Source organism: Magnolia sinica, chromosome 6 (genome assembly GCF_029962835.1).
Source record: "Magnolia sinica isolate HGM2019 chromosome 6, MsV1, whole genome shotgun sequence".
Classification (NCBI taxonomy): domain Eukaryota; kingdom Viridiplantae; phylum Streptophyta; class Magnoliopsida; order Magnoliales; family Magnoliaceae; genus Magnolia; species Magnolia sinica.
This window is the reverse complement of record NC_080578.1, coordinates 9,861,326-9,883,026: the sequence shown is the minus strand read 5'-3', so window position 1 is coordinate 9,883,026 and position 21,701 is coordinate 9,861,326. Positions and strand designations below refer to the sequence as shown.

At 40.4% G+C, this 21,701-nt stretch overlaps 2 protein-coding genes across 2 annotated transcripts; both read left to right on the top strand.

Moving 5' to 3' along the window:
* Positions 1–714: 714 nt before the first annotated feature.
* LOC131248217 (uncharacterized) lies at positions 715–2,798 on the top strand. The gene has a single exon (XM_058248367.1). The coding sequence runs from the start codon at positions 873–875 to the stop codon at positions 2,607–2,609; it is 1,737 nt and encodes a 578-aa protein (XP_058104350.1). The 5' UTR covers positions 715–872; the 3' UTR covers positions 2,610–2,798.
* A 12,099-nt stretch (positions 2,799–14,897) lies between these two features.
* On the top strand, positions 14,898–21,701 carry LOC131248216 (putative kinase-like protein TMKL1). The gene is made up of 2 exons (XM_058248366.1): positions 14,898–15,571; positions 20,186–21,701. The coding sequence occupies exons 1-2, from the start codon at positions 15,094–15,096 to the stop codon at positions 20,827–20,829; spliced, it is 1,122 nt and encodes a 373-aa protein (XP_058104349.1). The 5' UTR covers positions 14,898–15,093; the 3' UTR covers positions 20,830–21,701.

Sequence of the window (21,701 nt, the reverse complement as noted above, 5' to 3'; positions counted from 1 at the left end):
GAATCCACTTCCCTTGGACGGGAAACGGATTGGCTACTCCCCCTGCCACCGGCCAATGGCTGGTGGTCGGTGCTCCGTGGGCCCATCATGATGTAAGTATTTCATCCATGCCGTCCATCTATATTTCCAGATCATTTTATGATATGAAACCAAAAATGAAATATATCCCAATCTCAAGTGGACCACATGACAGGAAACAGTGTTGAATGAGCGTCGACTTTTAAAAACCTTTTGGGGGCCATAAAAGTTTTGGATCAAGTTGATCTTTGTTTATTCCCTTCATCTGGGCCTTTATGAACTAATCAACAGATTGGATTTCAAATAAACATCACATTGGGCCTTAGGAGGATTTTAATGGTGGATATCCAATCACTATTGTTTTTCTGTGGTGTGGTCCACCTGAGATTTATATCCCTCTCATTTTTAGTAAAAATACCTAAAATGATCTGTAAAAATGGATGAACGGAATGGATGAAACACATACATCATGGTGGGGCCCACAGAGCACCGACCATCGGCCACGGGGCTGGTGGGAGGGGGAGTAGCCAATCCGTTTCCCCTGGGACCAGCATTCAAAGAAGGAAAATCCCAATGGAAGAGTAAAAATCCAGGTGTTTTTTGACAGGTAATTTCGTTAATATTAGCAAAATAAGGTGTATTTCTGTCATTAACCACCGCGTAGAGAAAAAAAAAAAAAAAAAAAAACATCAGAGAACTTCAAAATCTTCTCTGTCATCCTCTTCCCACAACCTTTCCCTTTTTCTCCCACTCTCCTTTTTCTTCCCTTCTCCACTAAGTCTTCTCTTCTCCTTCTTCTCTGCAAACCCTCAAATCAAAAAGCAGAAAACAGAGCCTCTCTCTTTCTCTCTCCCATGGCAGAAACAGGCTCCTACACCAATTCCCAACGGCTAGTTTCAGACCTTTCCTCTCCCACCCCACACACCCAACAAAACTCAGCTAAGCTATCTTCTCATTTCATCTTCAGAAGCCTTTTCGTTGCCATTTTCATAGCTCTCCTCCCTCTCTTCCCTTCCCAAGCCCCTGAGCTCTTCAACCAAACCATCCTCACCAGAAGCTGGGAGCTTCTCCATCTCCTCTTCGTCGGCATTGCCGTCTCCTACGGTCTCTTCAGCCGCCGTAATGTCGAAGCGGAAAAAGAAATCCCGTCCAAAATCGACAATGCCCAATCCTACGTCTCGAGGATTCTTCAAGTCTCGTCGGTCTTCGACGATGATGAGATCGACAGCCCGCCTGGGTCAGACGAGAACAAGATCCAAACTTGGAATTCTCGGTACTTCCGTGGGGATCCGATGATGGTTGTAGCACCGGAAAGATCCGGCCTTGGCGGTCGTAGCAGCAGTGTTCGTAACAGTAGTGAGAAACCGCTGCTGCTGCCTGTTAGGAGCTTAAGATCGCGTGTTCCAGACCCGGATGTGGTCGATTCGGTCGATGGAATTAATGGGTTTTCAGGTTCAGGTAATGGGTCTGTCTCGAAAAGTTCTTCTTCTAACAGTCCTAATAAAATAAGGAATGGAATTGGAGAGATTGGTGGTTTGGGAGCTGCCAATTTGGATGAGAAATCGACTGACAGCGTCGTCCTTCCTTCGCCAATCCCATGGCGATCGCGGTCGGGGAGGATGGAGATGAAAGATGAACCAGGAGCAGTTACTCCTCCTCTATATTCTCTCCCTCCTGCAGCTGCCCAAACCGAATTCAATCAATTTGAATCGCCATCTTTCCGATCTTCGACCCCACGTGCTTCTCGGTCAAACTCTTCAACCAGCCCTTCGCCCAAGAAGCTCTCTCCCTCCCCTTCTCTTTCCCCAGAATTGCGTTCGAAGAGTAATGAAGATTCAGGGAAGAAGAAGAACATTAACAGGCGTGCTCCACCGCCGCCTCCTCCACCACCTCCACCGCCCATGAGTCATAAATATCGACCCACTGTGGAGAATTCTAGTCCAATCAGTGATGGGTTTTCATCGGTGAAGAGGAAAGATGTGAGGAGAAACATCAAGGATGAAGTGAAGGATTCGAGCCAGAGCTGTAGAGAAGATATGCCACTGGATAGAAGTAATTCGGGTATTGAATCTTCGAGGTTGGAAACAAGAACCAGACACCATTCTGATAATTCATTGATGGGGAAATCAGTTCGGACAATTAGATCGAATGAGTATGCAACAGATGTGAAAAAGGCTAGAGAAATGGGTGGAAATGGAATGGAAGTAAATACCGGGAAAAGATCGAAGGATGTTGAGGCTTTGGGGATGGAAAAAGCTGAAGTGAAGATGGGAGCCAATCAATCATCGCCCGGCACTGAAAAGCCGGTTCGTAAGGTTCATTTCCTTCCACCCAAATATCAGAAGGGAAAGAAGGAATCCGCTGAGAAGATTGTCTTTAAGTCTGAAGATTCAGACAGTGATGAGACTCACATGAGCTCAGATGGAGAAGAAGTCACTTCGAATAACTTGGGAGAAACAGAGGCAGATGCGAACGAGGTAGATAAGAAGGCGGACGAATTCATAGCCAAGTTTAGAGAGCAGATCAGGCTTCAGAGGATCGAGTCGATCAAGAAATCGAGCGGGCAATGGAGTAGTCGAAACCCGAGGTAATCTTGAAGCTTGTACGGGTGGAATTCTGAACATGATGAAATTCCAGATGTTTTTCTTTCGTCTGTTTTCTGATTTTCCTTTTGCTTTGAGTAGTGAAGTTTTCAAATTACACTCCTGCTATACAACGATTTCTATGGTTACCGTCTGTTAAACTGGTAAGAAGATTAGAGAAGTCTCTCTTTTTCTCTATGTTCATGGTCTTGGCAATGGCAATGCCATTCCTTCCATCGAATGTGCTACCGGGCTTGGAGGAAGCTTGTTAAGGGCACATTTGGATCCTCAATTGGAATGAATTGCAATTATTATATTGAATGTAGAGGAGATGACCAAAATTTAGGTGGTGTTGTTGCTAATTCAAAGTGATGAACAACCCCAAATTGCAATTCTATGCTTTTTGGGTTGGAGTTGAAATTATCTGAATTGCCATTTAGGGTCTACTCCCTTGGTGTGAATGAAGAGGGATTAGCCCTGAATTTCTCATTATCTCTTAGTGAAATGAATTATCACAATTCCAATTTGAATTCATCCAAGCATCCAAACACAGGCCAAAGAATGTGGTTGCTTCTTGAGATGCATTGTTTGGAAAGGGAGCTTGCTTGTGTTGTATCCTGCTACGGTTCCACTCCACAAACGTCTGCATCGCCCATAGATGAGCTGCACTGCACAGACAAGAGTTTTCTGATTTCTTTTCTCCCTTTTCTGTTTCTTGGTATCACGAATAAACAATCCGTTGAATAACTAGCTAAATATCAGAACCAAGAGGGCGCATACCCGAAAACTTCAAATTCAAATCCAAATGAACACCTTGTCTGATATGTAGGAACTATAGATATTCTACCGCATTGTATCCATGTTAAACGGAGCATGGGTGTCTGGCATGATTGAAAACATGTGAAAATTGTTGCATCAGCATTTTACTGATCATATTGTTTGCTTAGAACAGAAACGCATGCTTCAATTGCTTTCTGTGGAGCTCTTAATGTTCTATGATTAGGCATTGAGCTGTGTTACCAAACACTATCAGCTGAACTTTTTTAGTTGAACACTATCATACTAAGCATGTGTTTGGACGCCCTTCCGAATTGCATTTCAATTCTTAGTCTTATAATGGAAAATGTTACCCAAACACAATCATTGGAACTCTTTTTGTCGAATGCTATCATGCTAAGCATGTGTTTGGAGGCTGTTTTGAATTGAATTACAATGCCTTGTCTAATAAGGTGGGATTAAAAAAAAACCAAACTGTTAGTTCTTTCATTATCATTCATATCGTCGATCTTGGCTCCAAATGAGCATGTTAATTTCAAGGCTCTGCAATTTGAGGGCTAATTACTATGAATACCAAGAAAATCACTGATGTTTTTTACTTCCTCTCTATCAAATTGAAAATTTGCGATTCAACTAACTCGTGCATCCAAACGCACCCTAAATGTTAAAGCTGTATCTATGCGATAGTCCGTGTGCATGTCTCATTCGCTTGCTTCTAATAGAATGTGGGCCGCCAACATGTGCAAACGTTTTATCCCATTACTACACAACTATCCAAAAGATCAATTGTCACTGATCAAGGTCATTATTGCCTGGTTCTCCGAAATTGCGATCCACCGCAGACTGTGTTCTTGCATGCCCGATTCTCTATTTCTGGGTAAGTACTGTATCAGGTCATCTATATTAGGTTGCTCCACGACACATGGGACCGAACCTATTCGTCGAAAAAACAAATACATACGAAAATGTTGTTTCTGTTAAAATGATATTGCTAGGAAATGCAGGGAAATGGAAAGATGTTTGCATTGTTTGGTCCTATAGTTGCATTTTCTATGCAGACGGAACTCCACATTTGTATCAACCATAGCCATCACTTCATCTTCTTCCAACACCTTGAAATCCATAGCTTGCTGAAAATGCTCAAATCTCCAACCGGAGCGCATCTGATTAGTGGGTTTTACACGGCAGCCTGTGAAATGTGTGGACCTACTAAACGCCCCAGATTGATCGGCTGCAGTGTCCAAGTTTCCCAATGCAACTAGAACAATTGTAGCTTAAAATGCTCTGCAAGCATTGGATCATTTCTCATGGTTTAGGTTGCATTTGGTTTCTCCTAATATCATGAAACTCCCATTATATTTTTGGTGCGACCAAATGCAACCTTCATGGATGGGAAATCATATGATAGAGCCGTCTCTATAGTAATATGGTTGAGCACCTTTGTGTCATGGAAGTTGATAATGCACCTAGTTGGCTTTGCCTCAGATGGGCCATGGATCAAAACATGCTAATAAAGCAATCCTAGCCATCCATTTTCCTTACCTGTTATGGAAGTCAAAGCTCCCTTAATATGTGTCTGAAATCCATACCATCCATCAGGTGTGGACTTGGATCCAAAAAATAGGCCAAACCAGATCTCAGGTGGGCCACAACATAAAGGAGGACACCCACCATAGATAATATCAGATCGTGTATCAGGTCTGCCGTTATATGTACGTGCCATCCAACTCATTCATATGGTGATAAGCCCCGCCAGAATGAAGCTGAAAATTTCAGGTAAGCCATATCCTGGATTGAAGGTTTGAGCATTTCTTACATTGTTGCCTACGGTGTGGCCCACCTGAATTTTGAATCAACCTGATTTTTGGTATGTCTTATGTTCATGGTGGGGCACACCTGATGCACGGTCTGGATACCACACACACATCATGTCGATCGAACAAAAAGATCAATGGTATGTAAGTTAGCTTGATAAATGTCCATCACCGTTGAACTTGACATTTTAGACCTTATTTGTTATCAAATGGTACTCCTCAAGGGTAGATAATGTAATCTCAGACCGTTTTCTTGATCGGTCACATAGAGGGATGAACTACACCCAAAATCATTTCAGATTGGGAATCCCAGATCTATTAAACCGCAGACAGTTATTTGTAATTTCTCTTTATAACCGTCTATCTATTGGTCAGAAATCAAAAGGTTAAGATTGTTCTGCGAAAGAGTTTTTTGGAGAATAGTCAATCCACGGTGTAATAGACTAATAGATCGTAACAATGTTTAAGATCACCCAGCCATGGACTCTTTTGTCAGAAACGAAACGCTTCGCATGATGCAGCGGCCCACATGAATAGTTTTAGAGTTTTTGTAATAGCCCACTAGTAGAGCTGGGCACGGGGCGACCCTACTCGGCAAACCTGACTCGTCCGACTCGTTCAAACCCGACTTGATCTAACCGAGTGGGTGAGTCAATCCGAATCGAGTAGACTTCGTCTAATCGTAACTCAAACTGAGTGGAGTTCGGGTCACCCAGTAACTCAATTCTACCCAACCCAAAATCCAACTCGATATTGAATCGACTCGATTCGATTCGAAATCCGACTCGTGTATGTGTGTATCCCATATTTGATGTTTCAGATATGAGATGCCCTGTGGCTGATCGAGAGGCTGCAATTCTAGCAGGTGCACCTAGGTTTGAGTTGTGATTTCAGCTCGTGGACACCCGCTGCACCCGACTTGACTCGATGCCGACTCGACCCGACTTAGTACTTGTGACCAGGTTAAACTTGGTCTGGATTAGTCCAGGGCAGACCTGGACTTGAATCGGGTCAGGCATGCTGGACTCGGTACCGACTAGGGTCGAGTTTGGGTTAGGTGTATTTCAAAACCGGATCAATTCGAGTCAACCCTAACTCGGTCCAACTCGACTCGATACCCAGTTCTACCCACTGGACTGATGAGGGTCCAGATACCTTGACCCTCCATTGATATGGACCTCGTGCTTTTATGGACAAGCAACAATGTGATTTTCAGTCCCCACCTATCTAGATTTGTGGAATATTACTTTGTTTTACTTTTGAGAAATGTTCACATACAACTAGTGCTGCAAATGGATGAGGTTCAAACCCCACACATTTGATAATCGGGTCTGTATTGTAGTCCCATACCAAGCCACTAAAATCTAGGTCGGATTTGGATTGGATCTAAGTTAAAAAGTAAGCCATGGGTTGGGTCTTGGTTGAGTCTAGGTCAAGTTGGTGCAACAAAAGACCAATATTGGAGAATCCGAAGGCAATATGATATAGATCATATATTTGGCCTTTTTTTTAATTGAATGTGGACCATTGCCATATTTTTCCTTAGCCACTTGAAGGACATACTAAGGGTTAGAACCTTGTCATCTTCTTGTTGCATTATACATGGACTAAGGGATTCACATGACTAAGGAAAGGAGATAAAAAAGGAGAGTGAGATGAGATAAGGTTGGCGTAAAGAGACACGGTTGTGTGGATATCTCTACCACGGTCACTTTCTCTTAATGTGTATGAAATCTGCCGGTCGACCCGTTACATCACAGGTTTGCCACGTTAGTACCAATTTATTAAAAACGGTTAGGTAACGGCTTTATGGTCCTTTCTAGTCCTTTGGTAATTATTATAATAGGAACATTTAGGTGTGATGACCATTACATAACGACAACAGTAGGTACAACAGCCATTAAAAAACAAAGGCGTTGAAGGATATATATAATTTCTTCTTCTTCTTTTCAATGAGTATCAACCAGTACGGTCCTCGCGGCAATGATAATTACGCTCGACACACGAATCATTTGGTACCATGGAATTGGGGGGATTTGAGAGTATTCTGAATTCATGGGTCATTTAGATTAGAGGGTATTCTGAATTTAGGGGATTTTAAATCCTCACTTTTGTGAGTTTTGCAATCTCTTCCTTTTGCTTAAATTACTAATCTTCTCTTTGCTCATTTTTAAAGCCTCATTTGGCACCATGGCTTTGAAAAACCTGAATTGGAAATCACTTGAATTTAAAATCCTCTATTATATTTGGCACCCTAAATTTAGAATCTTCTTTAATCCAAAAATAGCTATGTACTTAAATTATGTATTATATTTACAAAAGTTTGAATTTAATTACTAAATTAACTTTAATATCCCTAATTAGTGTACATATATGGTGTTTGACACAGTGATTGTCATAAGCCCATTGAAATATATACTTTGGCACAAAATGATGAAATTCCAAGCCTCAGACGGGTCACAAGGATAGAATCACAATTGAGAGACTAACCAACGTTTTTAAATTGTTGATTTACATGGCCAATGTTTATACTGCTGAGATCATTCTATTAATGTAATTTTAGTGATGCAGTTGATAATCTGATTGTCTCGGGGATCATCAACGAACCATGTATATAGTAAATTAGTAGTCCAAGTAAAAAAGGAGGGAGGATTTGAGATCCCCTGGATTCCGGCAAAAAGAAAAAAACTATAGTTATGCTTTAAGTTGTACATGCACATGTTGATTTTTATTTTTATTTTATAAGTTGAAACCATATTGAACCTTAACTTCAGTCTCTGGTTTTTTGTTATTTCCACTTCTTGAGCTAAATTTTTAACAGTCCTTTTAATTACTATTCGCCTTGGCATTTTGCTAATTTGGTTATACATTTTTAAATAAGGACATTTCAAAGAGGAGATGTGCGGCCCACTATGAGGATCACCTAATGAAGAATCATCCCCACCTACGCATCACATGGACCACACAATGGAAAAAAAATAATGTAATAGCTAGTGATAAATGAGGCAGGGAAGGATGTCAGGTCGAGCACCATCTTCCTCGAGGAGATAACTATTCCAAATCTATGAAACTTCTCAGGACTCCTCACATAGACTCCTCAAATCTATGAAGAAAAGAATAAGAAAAATAGAAAATAAATTCTATAAAATTTGAAATTGATTGATGAATAATTGTCTAATGTGTCCCCTTGCACCATTAATAAAGAAAAAATAAATTAAAATTTGTAATTACCAAAAATAATAAAATTCTAACTCTAATAAAAATCTTAATTCTAATAAAACTCTTCTAAAGCCTAATTTCTAAAAATAAAAATTCTAAATAAACTTTTGCTAGAAGAGTCTAGCATAATTACAAGTTATTTTTAAAAAGGAAAAGACTCTAAAACTCTAAAAATAGGAAAATATTATAAAATTCAGAATTACTAAAAATAATAATTTTTCCTAAAAAATCGTTTTTGAGCTGAAAGAGTGCGTTTTCTGACGAAATGGATAAATGCAACCCACAAAGTGGGTGGGTCGGTTCACCTCAGATGGCCCGTTTCAGTAAAGATTGATAGGTTATATACCCTGTAACAATACCCAAATCAAAAGTTATGGTCAATTTATAGTCCACCTTCTTTTGGCCCAACCATGCTATGAACGTATATGTGACAATTTCTACATCAATCAATAGAAAAACACAAGCATAGCCTACTTAATAGTGGATGTGGAATTTTTTGCACAATGTGAACATTGTATGGTGGGGCCAACCTATTGGATGGCTTGGATGTTGCATGGTAGTTGTAACTTTGTAGTCTAATCAGTTGGGCTCAAGACCTCATTAAAAGAGAGGGAATCTGGCTCATATTTTCCGTCCATCTTACCTAATATTACTCAATTGATTAGCAGTTTGAAAAATATGAATTGAAAACAACCGATCCTAGCTAGTTTGGTGCTTGTCAAAGGATGCTATTTCAATTATCAATGTCATTCATCCATCATGCCTATCAATAGATGGGAGATGGTGCGAAAGTCACGTTGGATGGTAATCGGCCACGTGGCCCTACATTCGCTTATTTCAAAATGTTATACTTATTTTACACGTATGTATTTAAATGGGTTGGTGGAGCATCATTCATCAGATTTTTGCACCTTGGGTCATCCACCCCATGAGTCACGATTGGTTGTGATTGATGATTGCAAGGTGGGGAGAAAGGACTACCATTTCCAGTAGTCCAACAAACCAATAAACTCAGTCTGCCAATGTACATGTTAAATACATGTAGGCATAATATGGTTAGGTGATACAAACCATTATCCAAGTAGCTCGGCTGGATGGAGGATGACCCCCCTCCCAAAAAAAAAATTAATAATAAAAATAAATAAATAAAAATTTTCCATCATTAAAAGATCATAAATTTTAAAAAAAGCTTCAAGGGTGCAGAGCAAATTAAGTTTTGGATCTAGAGCTGTACACAAGTTTATTCCTGTTGAGCTTGGCGCAGCTCGGCTCGGCCAGTAGCTAACCTCACCTCGAACTCGGCTCGGCTCGGCTCAGTTCGATGAGCAGCTCGGGCCACTTCAAGCCATGTTCGCGCCTGAAATGCATCTTAAATTTTTCATAGAATGCAAAACAGCAACGATGAGTTACAGGGCCTGTAGCATCAAAATCAAACCCCCGGTATGCAGCATCAAAATCAAACAAAATCAAACACCCAACAAGCAACATCAAAATCAAACACCCAGCATATACATTCTTTCCTCACCAATAATTCATTGAGTCATTTCATCAAACGCTCGGTGAGTAATATCCATATCAAAATAACCAAGTCACCGATCTGATTCGATCCGAGTCAGTTCGAGCTGAGGTTTGATTTTTACGGGCTGCAAAAATCAGCTCGACTCAATCCGAATCCAACTTCGAGCCGAGGTGAGTCGAGCTTTTTCGAGTTAAATCGAGCGAGCTGACTGAGCTAACTTGACTCGCTTACATCTCTATTTGGATCTACATCATATTTGGGAGAGTTGGCAAAATGAAAACAGACATCATGGTGGGCCTTATAGAGCTCAGGGCAACAGGAGATTCCTGTAACCCGGTTACATGCAAGCTGCATGAAAAGGGCGATAAGATCTGGATTGCCTGCTCCCGAGGCTTTTGTTTGGAAGATCCGTACCCCATCTAGAGTGGTGGCCTTTTTTTTTCTTGTGGGAAGGGATAGAGTCCTTTCTTATCACAATCATCATCTCCAACAGTTGAATTCTTATCTTCGGGCTGAGGAAATAGTCAAGCAATTGCATTTGCATCTTCTCTGCATAAATTTCATAGGGGTTGCTTTAACAGTGCCAGTCTCACTAGGTTATGATGGACGGTATTGATTTTTATTTTTTATTCCAAGCTTCCAAGAGTGGTTGAACAGAGAAGAATAGTAGATTTCTTTAGGAAAATGGTCAAATGAATGATCAAATGGTGAAATATTCTATTCTAACGAAGGATAGTAAATATCTATAAACTTTTAGAATGGAATATTTCAATAGGTGGGGTCTTTTATATCTACCAAACCTGTTTTCTTTACCAAATTTAAAAAGGAACATTAAAAATATTTAGAAAAAATGAAAAGACAATTAAAGAGAGTATTGACAAAGACCGTTCCAAAACCCAAGTTTCTTTCTTTTATTTATAGACGCATTCTTACAAGCCTTTAGTTGACCCTAATTACTTAGGATATATAAGGCTTAGATGGTGATAATGATGATTTTTTTACAGGCTTTCGGTCAATTTGGAAAGATAGATGGTTGAATCCTCCAAGCAGGTGTTCCTTCATGCAAAAGGATAGCGCAATGTTTGGTCTCTTACCCTCAAGTTTCTCTAAATTGTATAAAGGAATCGTGTGTTGTTTCTTGGATGATTAGTGATGTAGGAAAGAGACAAGGTAATCTCATGGATGATCAGGATTGGAGGAAACCGGCCTAGAAAGTTTGATCCATGGTCTAGCATTTCATATTGCTTCCAACGGTTATACCTTTGCAAGGTTATAGACAAGCTCTACATCTTAGCTAATGCCAAAAGTAATTGATCACCGAGAGGTTCTGCAAAATTATGTTATATTAGAAATTAATTTTGAGTTTAAAGTTGAAAGTTATAATTTTTATTATTTTAGGGTTTAACAAAATCTAGTTATACTTAGGAGGCATTTGCATTGTAAATTATTTTACATAAGCTATTTATGCCTCAAGTAATTTGTCTTAATTTCTACTTATTTAGTAGATAAGTATGTTTACTGAAAAATACAAACATACTTATTATACAAAAAGTAGAAAAATATATTTAGTTTTCAACATCACACAAGTACCTATCCCTCGAGTTTGTTCGGCCACCCTTAATATTCATTGCCCGTCATGTGGTCTCAACATTTGATGTGGACAATCCACCTTACGAGGCCCACCTTTAATGTGGACGATCCACCTTGCAAGGCCCACCTTTGATGTGGATTATCCATCATGTGGGCCCACCTTGGATGTGGACCATTCAACATGCAGGCCCACCTTTAATGTGGACCATCCGTCATGCAAGGCCTAACTTTGAAGTGAGTCATCCATCAAGCGGGGCCTGCCTTGGATGTGAGTCATTCATCATTGGGCGTCGGCCTTTGAGGAGAACTGTTCTCATGTGGGGCTCACCTTTAATATCCCACCCATTATGTGGAGCCCACCTTTGATGTGGATCCTCCACCGTGTAGGGCCCACCTTCGATGTAGGTCATCAATCATGCAGGGCTCATCTTGGATGTGGGCCATTCATTATTAGGGGTTGACTTTTGATGTGGACTATCCACTACGTGGGTCCCACCTTGATGTGGTACGGGTGTGAATCTGGCTTGTTAGCCTATGACACGGCGTGGCTTGGCACAGTAAAACCGGCCCACGGCACAACCCTGCATGGCTGTTAGGCCTAGTATCAAAGTCACTGTAGCATTTAGTATTAGAGCAAGTTTTTTTCTTGGTTCATAGAGTGCAATAGTAAACTGGTCAACAACAATCCTTTGAATAATGCTTCAAGGAATTTTATAATGACCAACATGATATACTGAGCTTTTCGTTAAAAAAGATTTAAGATCAATGCAGGATTTAATAGCATCAATTAAATGATTGATTGATGCCATAAATCACAAATATATTCATGGTAACAAACAACCCAAGATCATTGAAGGGGCTCACGGTTGGTTAATGTATGGTCAGAAGGATTGCCTCTTAGCAAATCCATCGTTGAATTACTTGATGGATTCACGAATGGATTAACTGATGGATTAACTAATGATCTAAAAAGTTTCAATTAAAATAAAGCATCAGTTGACGGATTGATAGGCGAAAAAATCAACTAATCAATGATAAAGGATAACCAATGGTCAAGGAGATGGATGCTATTGTAGTCATCCTAGATAGTAAATATAAAAGGTCAATAGTAGTGATAACAATACCATGATCACCAATGGTCCAAATTTATTTAGAATAACAAATGAAGCATCAATCGATAGATAATTGGTGATGACAAATCCATTTTTACAAAAGCAATAAAGATTAATACACCATGTACAAAGGAATGCAAAGAAAAAGAATGCGAGGTTTTATTTACAAAAGTTCCATTGTAAATATAAAATTTCAACATGATATGTATGACTTTTCCATCAGTTATTGTCAAAGATTAAAAAACTAATAATAATAACAAGTTTCAACACGATATACTGCGATCCGTCTAAATTTGAAGAAGACTTTGAAGAGGTCTAATGTAGGATAAAGTTAAGGTCATTTTGGTCGAGATTGAAAGACTTTAAGGGCCCGTTTGGACGGGTGGATTAGAAGGGATTGGATGGTATTGGAAGGGATTGGAAGTTAAATCCCAAAATTGGCCGGGCATGCCAAACAGACTGGGTGATCCGATTCGGTATATAGCAATCCCCTAGATCTTAACACAATCCACTGACAACACCATCATTACCTTTAAATCCCATCCAATCCACATTACCTTTAAATCCCATCCAATCCACCTTAATCCATTCAAATTTACCGGGGGATTGAAAGGGATGGGAAGGTTTAATCCCAGGATTGGCCAGGCGTGCCAAACAGACTTGATATAGCAATTCGGGGATATAGCAATCCCATAGATCTTAAGACAATCCACTCACAACACTGTCATTACCTTGAAATCCATGCCATCCACCCTAATACCATTCAATCCCTTCCAATCCACCCGTCCAAACGGGCCCTAAGTTAGAAAGTTCCACTCAAGGGTCGTCTCACATGCATTATAGTTATAACTTTGGGAATAGATATCCATTTCACTTGTATAATATGTTATCAGAGAGCTATTTGGCCATTTCTACATCCTAACCTAGGTTCATACAGTGCTCCGAGTTGCACAGAAGAAGGTGGATCTGAACTGTCCATTACGTCCAACCCAGGCTTCATGGATGGCCCTCATGAAAGATTATCGATTGGATTATCTTATCCATCCAAAAGCAATGCAGGGCGTGGATAAGGTTCTTAAAGATCATCTGACTAAAGGGATTCTTTAGAATCACGATTCACGAGCAATGCATGATGGCCCCACTAATGGTGATGACTCCTCAACTGCACACATCAGAGAGTTGTGCGGCAATCCAGTCCGTCCAAATCACTGAACCAACTGTAGATGGAGCCTAATAAAAAAATTAGGCTGAGAATGTAAAATGAACCATCTGATTAGTTCCTTCGAATTTGTACAAGTCTCTATTTTAATTACAACCATTCATTTGATGGCCATTAATTGGATGGTTGAGATTGCTTATCAGTTTGAGTTTAAAGAGATGCTCAATCCACAATGGGACTCACGGTTTGGATGGTCTGGATGGTTGTACATAAGTGCCACATGTGAGGATGAGTCACCACCGTTTCCATAGTAGCGCTGAATGTAGGATTCTAGCTCAATCCGGTAACAAATGATAAAAAGGACTGGACAACCAGTGGATTCAAATCCAACGGTTGAAAATGATCAAACGAAGTGACACGTAACCTCATTGCGATCCGTCCCTTTCTCACTTCAACCATCGCGTCACATGGGCTGACACCCTTCTGTCAATTCTGCCCAGCAGCCTGCTATGGCTACTCGCGAGAGTAGGATTCTGGATAGAACACTCTCCCCCAGTGCCAATGTCGCACGTGTGACGCGTATAGCCTTCCCTTCCCCATGATACGAGAAAGGAGAGTGCTCGTGATGCTTGTGACGTCGAATCTCAATCCTACTCACACAGTCATTGCAATGTGGCACGTATATATAATCCTATCCATTCATCATATGGGCCCCATATCATATCTTCTGTAAGTTTAGAACCATCGTACTGAAGTTTCTGGGCCACGTGTAAATCAGAAAACAAAACTGACCAATGGTCTAAAAATGCCATATGTGTGGCCTAAATAACAAATAAGAAGTCCTTTTTTATTTTATATCATAATTATAAGTTGTTTTTCACCTGATGAACGGACTCGATCTCATAAAGACATTCTAAATTACGAAGTTAAGTAGTGCGAGTAGATATCCTACTCGCGCGGGTATGCCTAACAGCTATTTCTTCTCCCAATTTGAAAACGAATTTCTTTACGTGCCCGCCGCGCTCTTCCAGCATTTAATTCCTTACCGGTAAATTCGATCAATCAGATACCGCCGCGTGTTACACTTCTGCCCTTTTTATTTTCTTCGCTTTGTATTTTCTTCCCTTCTTCACTTCCAAAAACTCCCCCAAAGCAAACCAAATGCCTTCCTTCCATACTCTGTAGATCTCGTCCCGTCACTAAGAAGAAAATTTAGGAAAATGCCACTCATTCCCTATCTTCTCTCATCACAAATCTCTGAAAAATCTGAAGATTTCGATTCTTGAACGAAGATTTCTTCGATATGGAAAAACGCCACGAATTCAAACTCATTCTCGGCTCGATTTCGGCATTTCTGTTGCTTGTGCTGTTCTTGATTGCATACATTTTACGTTGGAAACCCTCAAGAGAAGAATCCATCGAGGTTCGGAACTCTAAGCACGTGGAAGAATTCGAGGCGGAGGATTTGATCGGATTCCCGGGCGGCGAGGATCTCACCGTCCACGACATTCTAGACGCGCCGGGGGAAGTGGTTGGGAAATCGAGCTACGGGACTCTGTATCAGGCGAGCTTGCAGAGGAGCGGCTCTGTCGTGCTTCTACAGTTTCTACGGCCATCGTGCGCGGGACGCGCCAACGATGTCCTCCCTACGATTCGGATGATGGGGTTTATCCGGCATTCGAATTTGGTTCCTCTGCAGGCGTTTTATGTGGGGCCCAGAGGGGAGAAGCTTCTCGTCCACCCGTTCGTCAGCCGCAGCACTCTCTCGCAATTCTTGCATGGTAATTTCTTGCTTCTGCTCTGTTTTTTTTTTTTTTCTTCTTTTTTCATTATTTTTTGGAATGAAAGTGATAGAAAACAGAACGTTGCTGGCCTTCGAATCACTGGAAAATGGAAGGTTATGTGAGATGTGGAATGAGAAAATCTCATCCATTGTTTTTGTGAATATTGAAATTGAAGCATTGTGGTTTATGGATCTTAGTCCTTCCCAGGTTTCTAACATGTATGCCAGTTCCATGCCGTTCATCAGAAAGGCCTGGTCTGAAAAGTTAGCCGTGTCTGACCATCAGGTGGGCCGCGAGTTTATAAAATGAGTAGACGATTGGGGGAAATTAACCGTTGCTCCAAATTCAACTTATCCGTGTAGCCCATCGGATGATCAGATCAGCAAGATTTTTTGTTAGAGGTCATCCACACCCCATGGGACCTGCCATGAGTGGCTTGGATTGTTGGCACTCGCGGAATCAAACAAGGTAATTACAATCACACAAGCAAATCCAATAGAGAACACTCTAAATTCACATGGAAAAACCCTTACCGGAAAAAGCTTCGGCACAAAGCGATGATGCACTATGAATAACAAGGTTACAAGCAATGAAACCTTACTAATTCAAAGCCCAGGAGGAAAAACCTTGGCATTTTCTCTCTCTAAAATCCTCTCAAATCCTTAAACATATCTAGCATTTGCCCTAACCCCGATTACACCTATATATTACGTAAAACCGGAAATAGAAACAAAACTATGCAAAACTGTGCAATCCATCAACCTGTTGAATTGATCGGTTGAGATGCATCAATTAGTCGGGTCGACCTGTTGACCAGAGTTTTCGACCTGTCAAAAACTCCAAAAAGCAAATATTTTCGATATCCTTCTACCTGTTGATCACTATCGACTGGTCGATGACCCCTGTTTCAACATAGATTTAAGGCATCCAATTTCAACAATCCCCACCATGACTCTAATGTTTGTGCTGCAACACGTCATATTCGATCCTCCATCTCTATTTCGTTTCCATCATAGCTCTACAATCATCACTTCTCGTGCACATTCCGTCTTCACTCTATCTTTACCAAGCCGAGATTTTATTGGGCAACTCCCGGCAATACGAATCTAATAGATACTTATTTCACCATAGGCATGAAGATCTCACTGAAGTCGGCACCTTCTCTCTGAACATATCCATTCACTACCAATCTTACCTTGTACCTATCATGTTTCTTCCTGAAAGTCCACTTACACTTGTTCGCTTTATGGTCGATAAAAAGCTCCACTAGCTCCCACATCTCATTCTTGTATAAGGGGTTCATCTCACCATGCATCGCCACTTTCCACTTTTTGGCATTTACGTTGTCAAGAGCCTCCTGAAAAGTGGACGGATCCCTTTCACCTGTAATGAGGGAAAATGCAACATTCAAGTCATTTCTATATCTTGCCGGTAACCTACAATCTTTTGGTGGATTCCTTCTCACAGGTGGTTACTCCACCTGCTCATGTACCTCTATATGCATCCCAGTATTAGTTTGTATCTTTGTCTATTTAAACGTTCACAACCGACTATTTTGCTTCCTTGTGCTCATCCTTATGGAACAAGGATCTCTCGTCGAACTTGACATCACGACTAAGGATGATTTTTTGTGTGACCCGGTCATATAACATGTATCCCTTCACACCATCACCATAGCCAACAAATATATACTTTCTAGTCCTTTGGTTCAGCTTATCGCTCTCAACTGATGATATGTGAGAGTAAGCATCGCAAACAAATACTTGCGGCCCCGAGTAGTCTACTTGTTGACCACTCCACACTTCCTTTGAAATTTTACAATCAGTTGTATAGAAGCATATCGATTCACCAAGTAACAAGCCGTGTTAACGACCCGAGTCCACATTTCCTTGCCCAACCCAGCATTACTTATCATGCATCGGGCCATCTTCAAGAGATTTTAATTTATTCGCTCAGCCACATTATTCTGCTCTGGCGTGTGGCGTACTGTGTTGTGTTTCACGATCCTTTCATCTTTACAAAAACGATTGAATTCCCTATAAGTGAATTCCCTACCGTTATCTGTCTTAAACACTTTCACATTTCATCTTGACTGTTTTTCCACCATCGCCTTCCACTGTTTGAAGTTGGTGAAAACTTCGGATTTATTTTTCTGAAAATAAACCTACACCTTTCTGGAATAGACGTTAATGAACGTAACGAACCATGATGACTCTCCACTAGAAACTACGGGTGACGGCTCCCATACATCAGAACGCACATAATCTTGAATCCCCTTACAAATATGTTTCCTAGACTTCAAAGATAACCTTGACTGTTTACCATATGTAATGACAATCACACAAGAAAATCCAACAGAGAATACTCCGAATTTACGTGAAAAAAAAAAAAAACATTTACGGAAAAAAATTACGGCACAAAGCGATAATGCTCTATGAATAATAAAGTTACAAGAGATGAAACGTTGTCGATTCAAAGGCCTAAGAGGAAAAACCCTAGCCTTTTCCCTCTCTAAAATCCTCTCAAACCCTTAAACACGTCTAGCATTTGCCCTAAACCCGATTACACCCATATATATAAGGTAAAATTGGAAATAGAAACAAAATGCGCAAAACTATGCAATCCGTCGACTTGTTGAATCAATCGGTTGAGATGCATCAATCGATTTGGTCGACCTGTCGAAAACTCTAAAAACACCCCAAAGAGTTTTGACAAAAAATTGAATATTTTCGATATCTTTCGACTTATCAACCAATCAATGGCCCATGTTTTAGCATAGATTTTCAACATGAATTTTGTACATGATGCTATAATGCGCTCACGGTTAGAAGTTCAATGCAGTTCTTTCTTTGTGGTACATGTGGCACATGTGTATGGTGAACCAAACTGCTGATAAGCCATCACCTTAAAGGGATACTGACAAAAAATGGTATCGAGTGTGATGCGGCTAGAACCACTGCTCAAACATCTCACCACAGAAAAAACACAATTTGATTCAAATGGCACATGGAATATGCAACGATCATTTGCCATAAATAGAAAGAAGACAATGAAGAAATAACCAATCACAAACTACACAAGAATACAAGATATACACGATCCCCGTGGGCCCTAAATCACTTGGGTCACCCACCCCGAGTGTGTCCCTGCATCCCACGGGCTACCCCACTCAAGCCTGGTGTGAAAATGCCTCTGCATCAATCACCCCCGGTGAGGAGTCTTGAACACGAGACCTTCCGCTCTGATACCAATTTGATGAAGGACAATTAACCACTTGCTCTAAAAGCTCGAACTGTTAGAGTATGACGAATTAATCCCTTTATCTCATAGCCCAGGCTCCACATCTCATGGGTTAGGACATCGCCCGAACCCCCCTCTTGGGCTCGTGGGCCCCAAATCACATGGGCCGCCCACCCCGAGTGTGTCCCTGCATCCCACGAGCTACCCCACTCGAGCCCGGTGTGAAATGCCCCTGCATTAAAGACATACAGTACCTTCTCTAAGAACACAATAAACTCCTTCGAATCCAACCTTAAAAAGGAAAATCCTCCACCACTATATATGTTAGCAAAATTTTCTCACCTTAAATACCTTGATAAGAAAACCATAGAGTACATCTTGAGAAAGCCTTGGAACACATGAACCTTGCCTTCAAGAAGAAGACTCCCTTTTGAAACCCTCTCTAGACTTGTGCAAAAAAAAAAAAAACAATCTCTTAACTCATGAAAGAAAGAACCTTCCCAAATTCACAACTCCATATTTTCCCAAAGAAGCCTCCTTTTATGTGTGAATATCAAAAATACCCCTCCAAGGGTTCACAAATATTTGGGCGTTTTTTGCTTATATGTAACATAACTTATATGGGCTTAAATAGTGATTAAGATCTTAATGATTTTGGTGTCGCTATTTTAACAAAGTGGACCACTCTAACCATCCGAGTGTTGTGAGTTTTTCTCATCAAATGTGGACCATTCCTCTATTTTGATTATTTCAGGCCACTTTCAAGCCCCTTGATTTTTGGATATGACCCACCATATCAATTGTCCCGACCACCATCTGCAAGTGCCACAAGTACGATATTAACACTAATCTAGTTTCCTTCGTGTTTGAAGTGCGGAATTTTCTTATTGTTGTGTTTGATCTTAATGAATCATATTCTTCTTTCTTCTCTAAGAGAATGGATGCTAGGATTTCGTGTTTAGGTTGTTTCAAGACGCCCCAAATTAACTTTCATTTGGATGCCTAAATGAACTAAATTGCAATTCATTTGGTCAGTTGTATAGGAAATGAACAACAAAGTGGGGGTGCACCATTCTAATTCAAAATGATAACCAAACTTGTAATTATAAATTTCTGTGTTTCAACTTTCTCGTTGAACTTGAAACTACAGTAATCGCAAATTTGGGGGTGAGTCCCTCGTTTTGAATGCAGTGGGGCTTGCTCAACTTTGGTCTGAATCAGATTCTTGTAGTTCAGTTGAATTGAACATCTAAATGTAGCCAAAACCATTCTTTACCCCGTCATTATAGAGCATTCTGAATCTCATACTCTTGATTCTTTTCCTAGTTATGCACTACATCTGAAATGGAACACTGTATTTTTCATTTTCAGATGGAACTGGTGAATCACACAGATGGACTGTGATTCACAATATCTCCCTTTGTATTGCTATAGGACTGGATCATCTTCACAATGGATTGCAAAAGTCCATCATCCATGGAAATCTCAAGTCAAAAAACATATTACTCGATTCATATTACCAGCCTTACTTGTCGGATTTTGGCATGCATCTCCTTCTAAAACCAAGTTCAGCCCAAGAAATGCTTGAAGATTCAGCGGATCAGGGCTATAAAGCGCCGGAGCTGACCAAAATGAAGGATGTAAGCAAAGAGAGTGACATCTACAGCTTTGGGGTTATTGTCCTTGAAATTCTCACTGGGAAAGAGCCTACTTATGGAAATTCATTTGATATTAATCTTCCAACCTCAATGAGAAATGCAATTCCGAATCATAAAGTCTTCGAAATATTTAGGCCCGAGCTTCTAAACCAAAGTAACCATCAAAACTCAATTACAAAAGAAGGTTTGCTCTTGTATCTTCAATTGGCAATTGATTGTTGTTCTTCTCCTCCATCTTTGAGACCAGATATTAAGCAAATTGTTAGAAAGCTGGAAGAAATTGGACAGCAAATTTGTGGAATCAATAGAGGAATGGCGCCACATATGGTGGAAACAACGGACATAACGATGGGATAGATTGTTTGATAGAAAACAACATTTTACTGATCTACATTATCAAAGACGATGACCTCCGCTGCACCGCTAGCAATGATGGATCTTGGTGATGGTTACTGTTTGTGGTCAAAGCGGAAACATGAATTCAATTGGGTTTGCTCAGATAGGAAGAACTATTAAAATTAGCCATCAATCTGAGCTTCTATGCCTTAGGAATTATATCATGGATTGGGAAGATCAACAGTGTCTAATTGGAGGATATAGTTTGAATGAACTATTTTCACGGGAAAGTGCAATACAAAAAGGATCTGATTCATTTTAATTTTTACCATAGATATTGGGAAATTTGTAGTCACTAAAGAGAATGCTATTATGCATCTCATATTGCATAGTTGTATGCAGCACCCTCCTCACCATACATGTAGATGATTGGGACTGTTGATCAGGTGGGCCATCATGCTGATGGGCTATAAGGGCGAAAAGTGTGGTGATTGGGCAACTCTGATAATCAAGCTGTGGTTTAATTCTTGAATGTGGATCATTACTCCATTAACCATTCCTTTTGCAGGGCAACAGTCGGATGGTTACGAATCCAATCCCCCATACTTACGAGATGTAGCCTATACACATTGTGCCCCATAGATCAACAGTCCAAATCAGGAAAATGTCTTCCACATCGACTGTGAGGAGGGAGCTGCACGTAACTTGGATGACATGAGCTGCAAATTCTCAATCACCACAAAGCCCACGAACTTTACTAGTCTTTGTAAGTTACTTCTCTTTCATTCCTACTCTTACCACTTATGTGTACAGTTGAGTTTTTTTTTCCCCCTCTGAAATGGTATATGTTGGATATATTGATCATTTTATTAAAAAAATCTACAGTTGGGATC

Coding starts and splice junctions, on each gene's coding strand:
- LOC131248217 (XM_058248367.1), top strand. CDS start 873: ATGGCAGAAACAGGCTCCTACACCAATTCCCAACGGCTAGTTTCAGAC.
- LOC131248216 (XM_058248366.1), top strand. CDS start 15,094: ATGGAAAAACGCCACGAATTCAAACTCATTCTCGGCTCGATTTCGGCA. Junction 15,572..20,185: donor TCTCTCGCAATTCTTGCATG/GTAATTTCTTGC, acceptor TTTCATTTTCAG/ATGGAACTGGTGAATCACAC.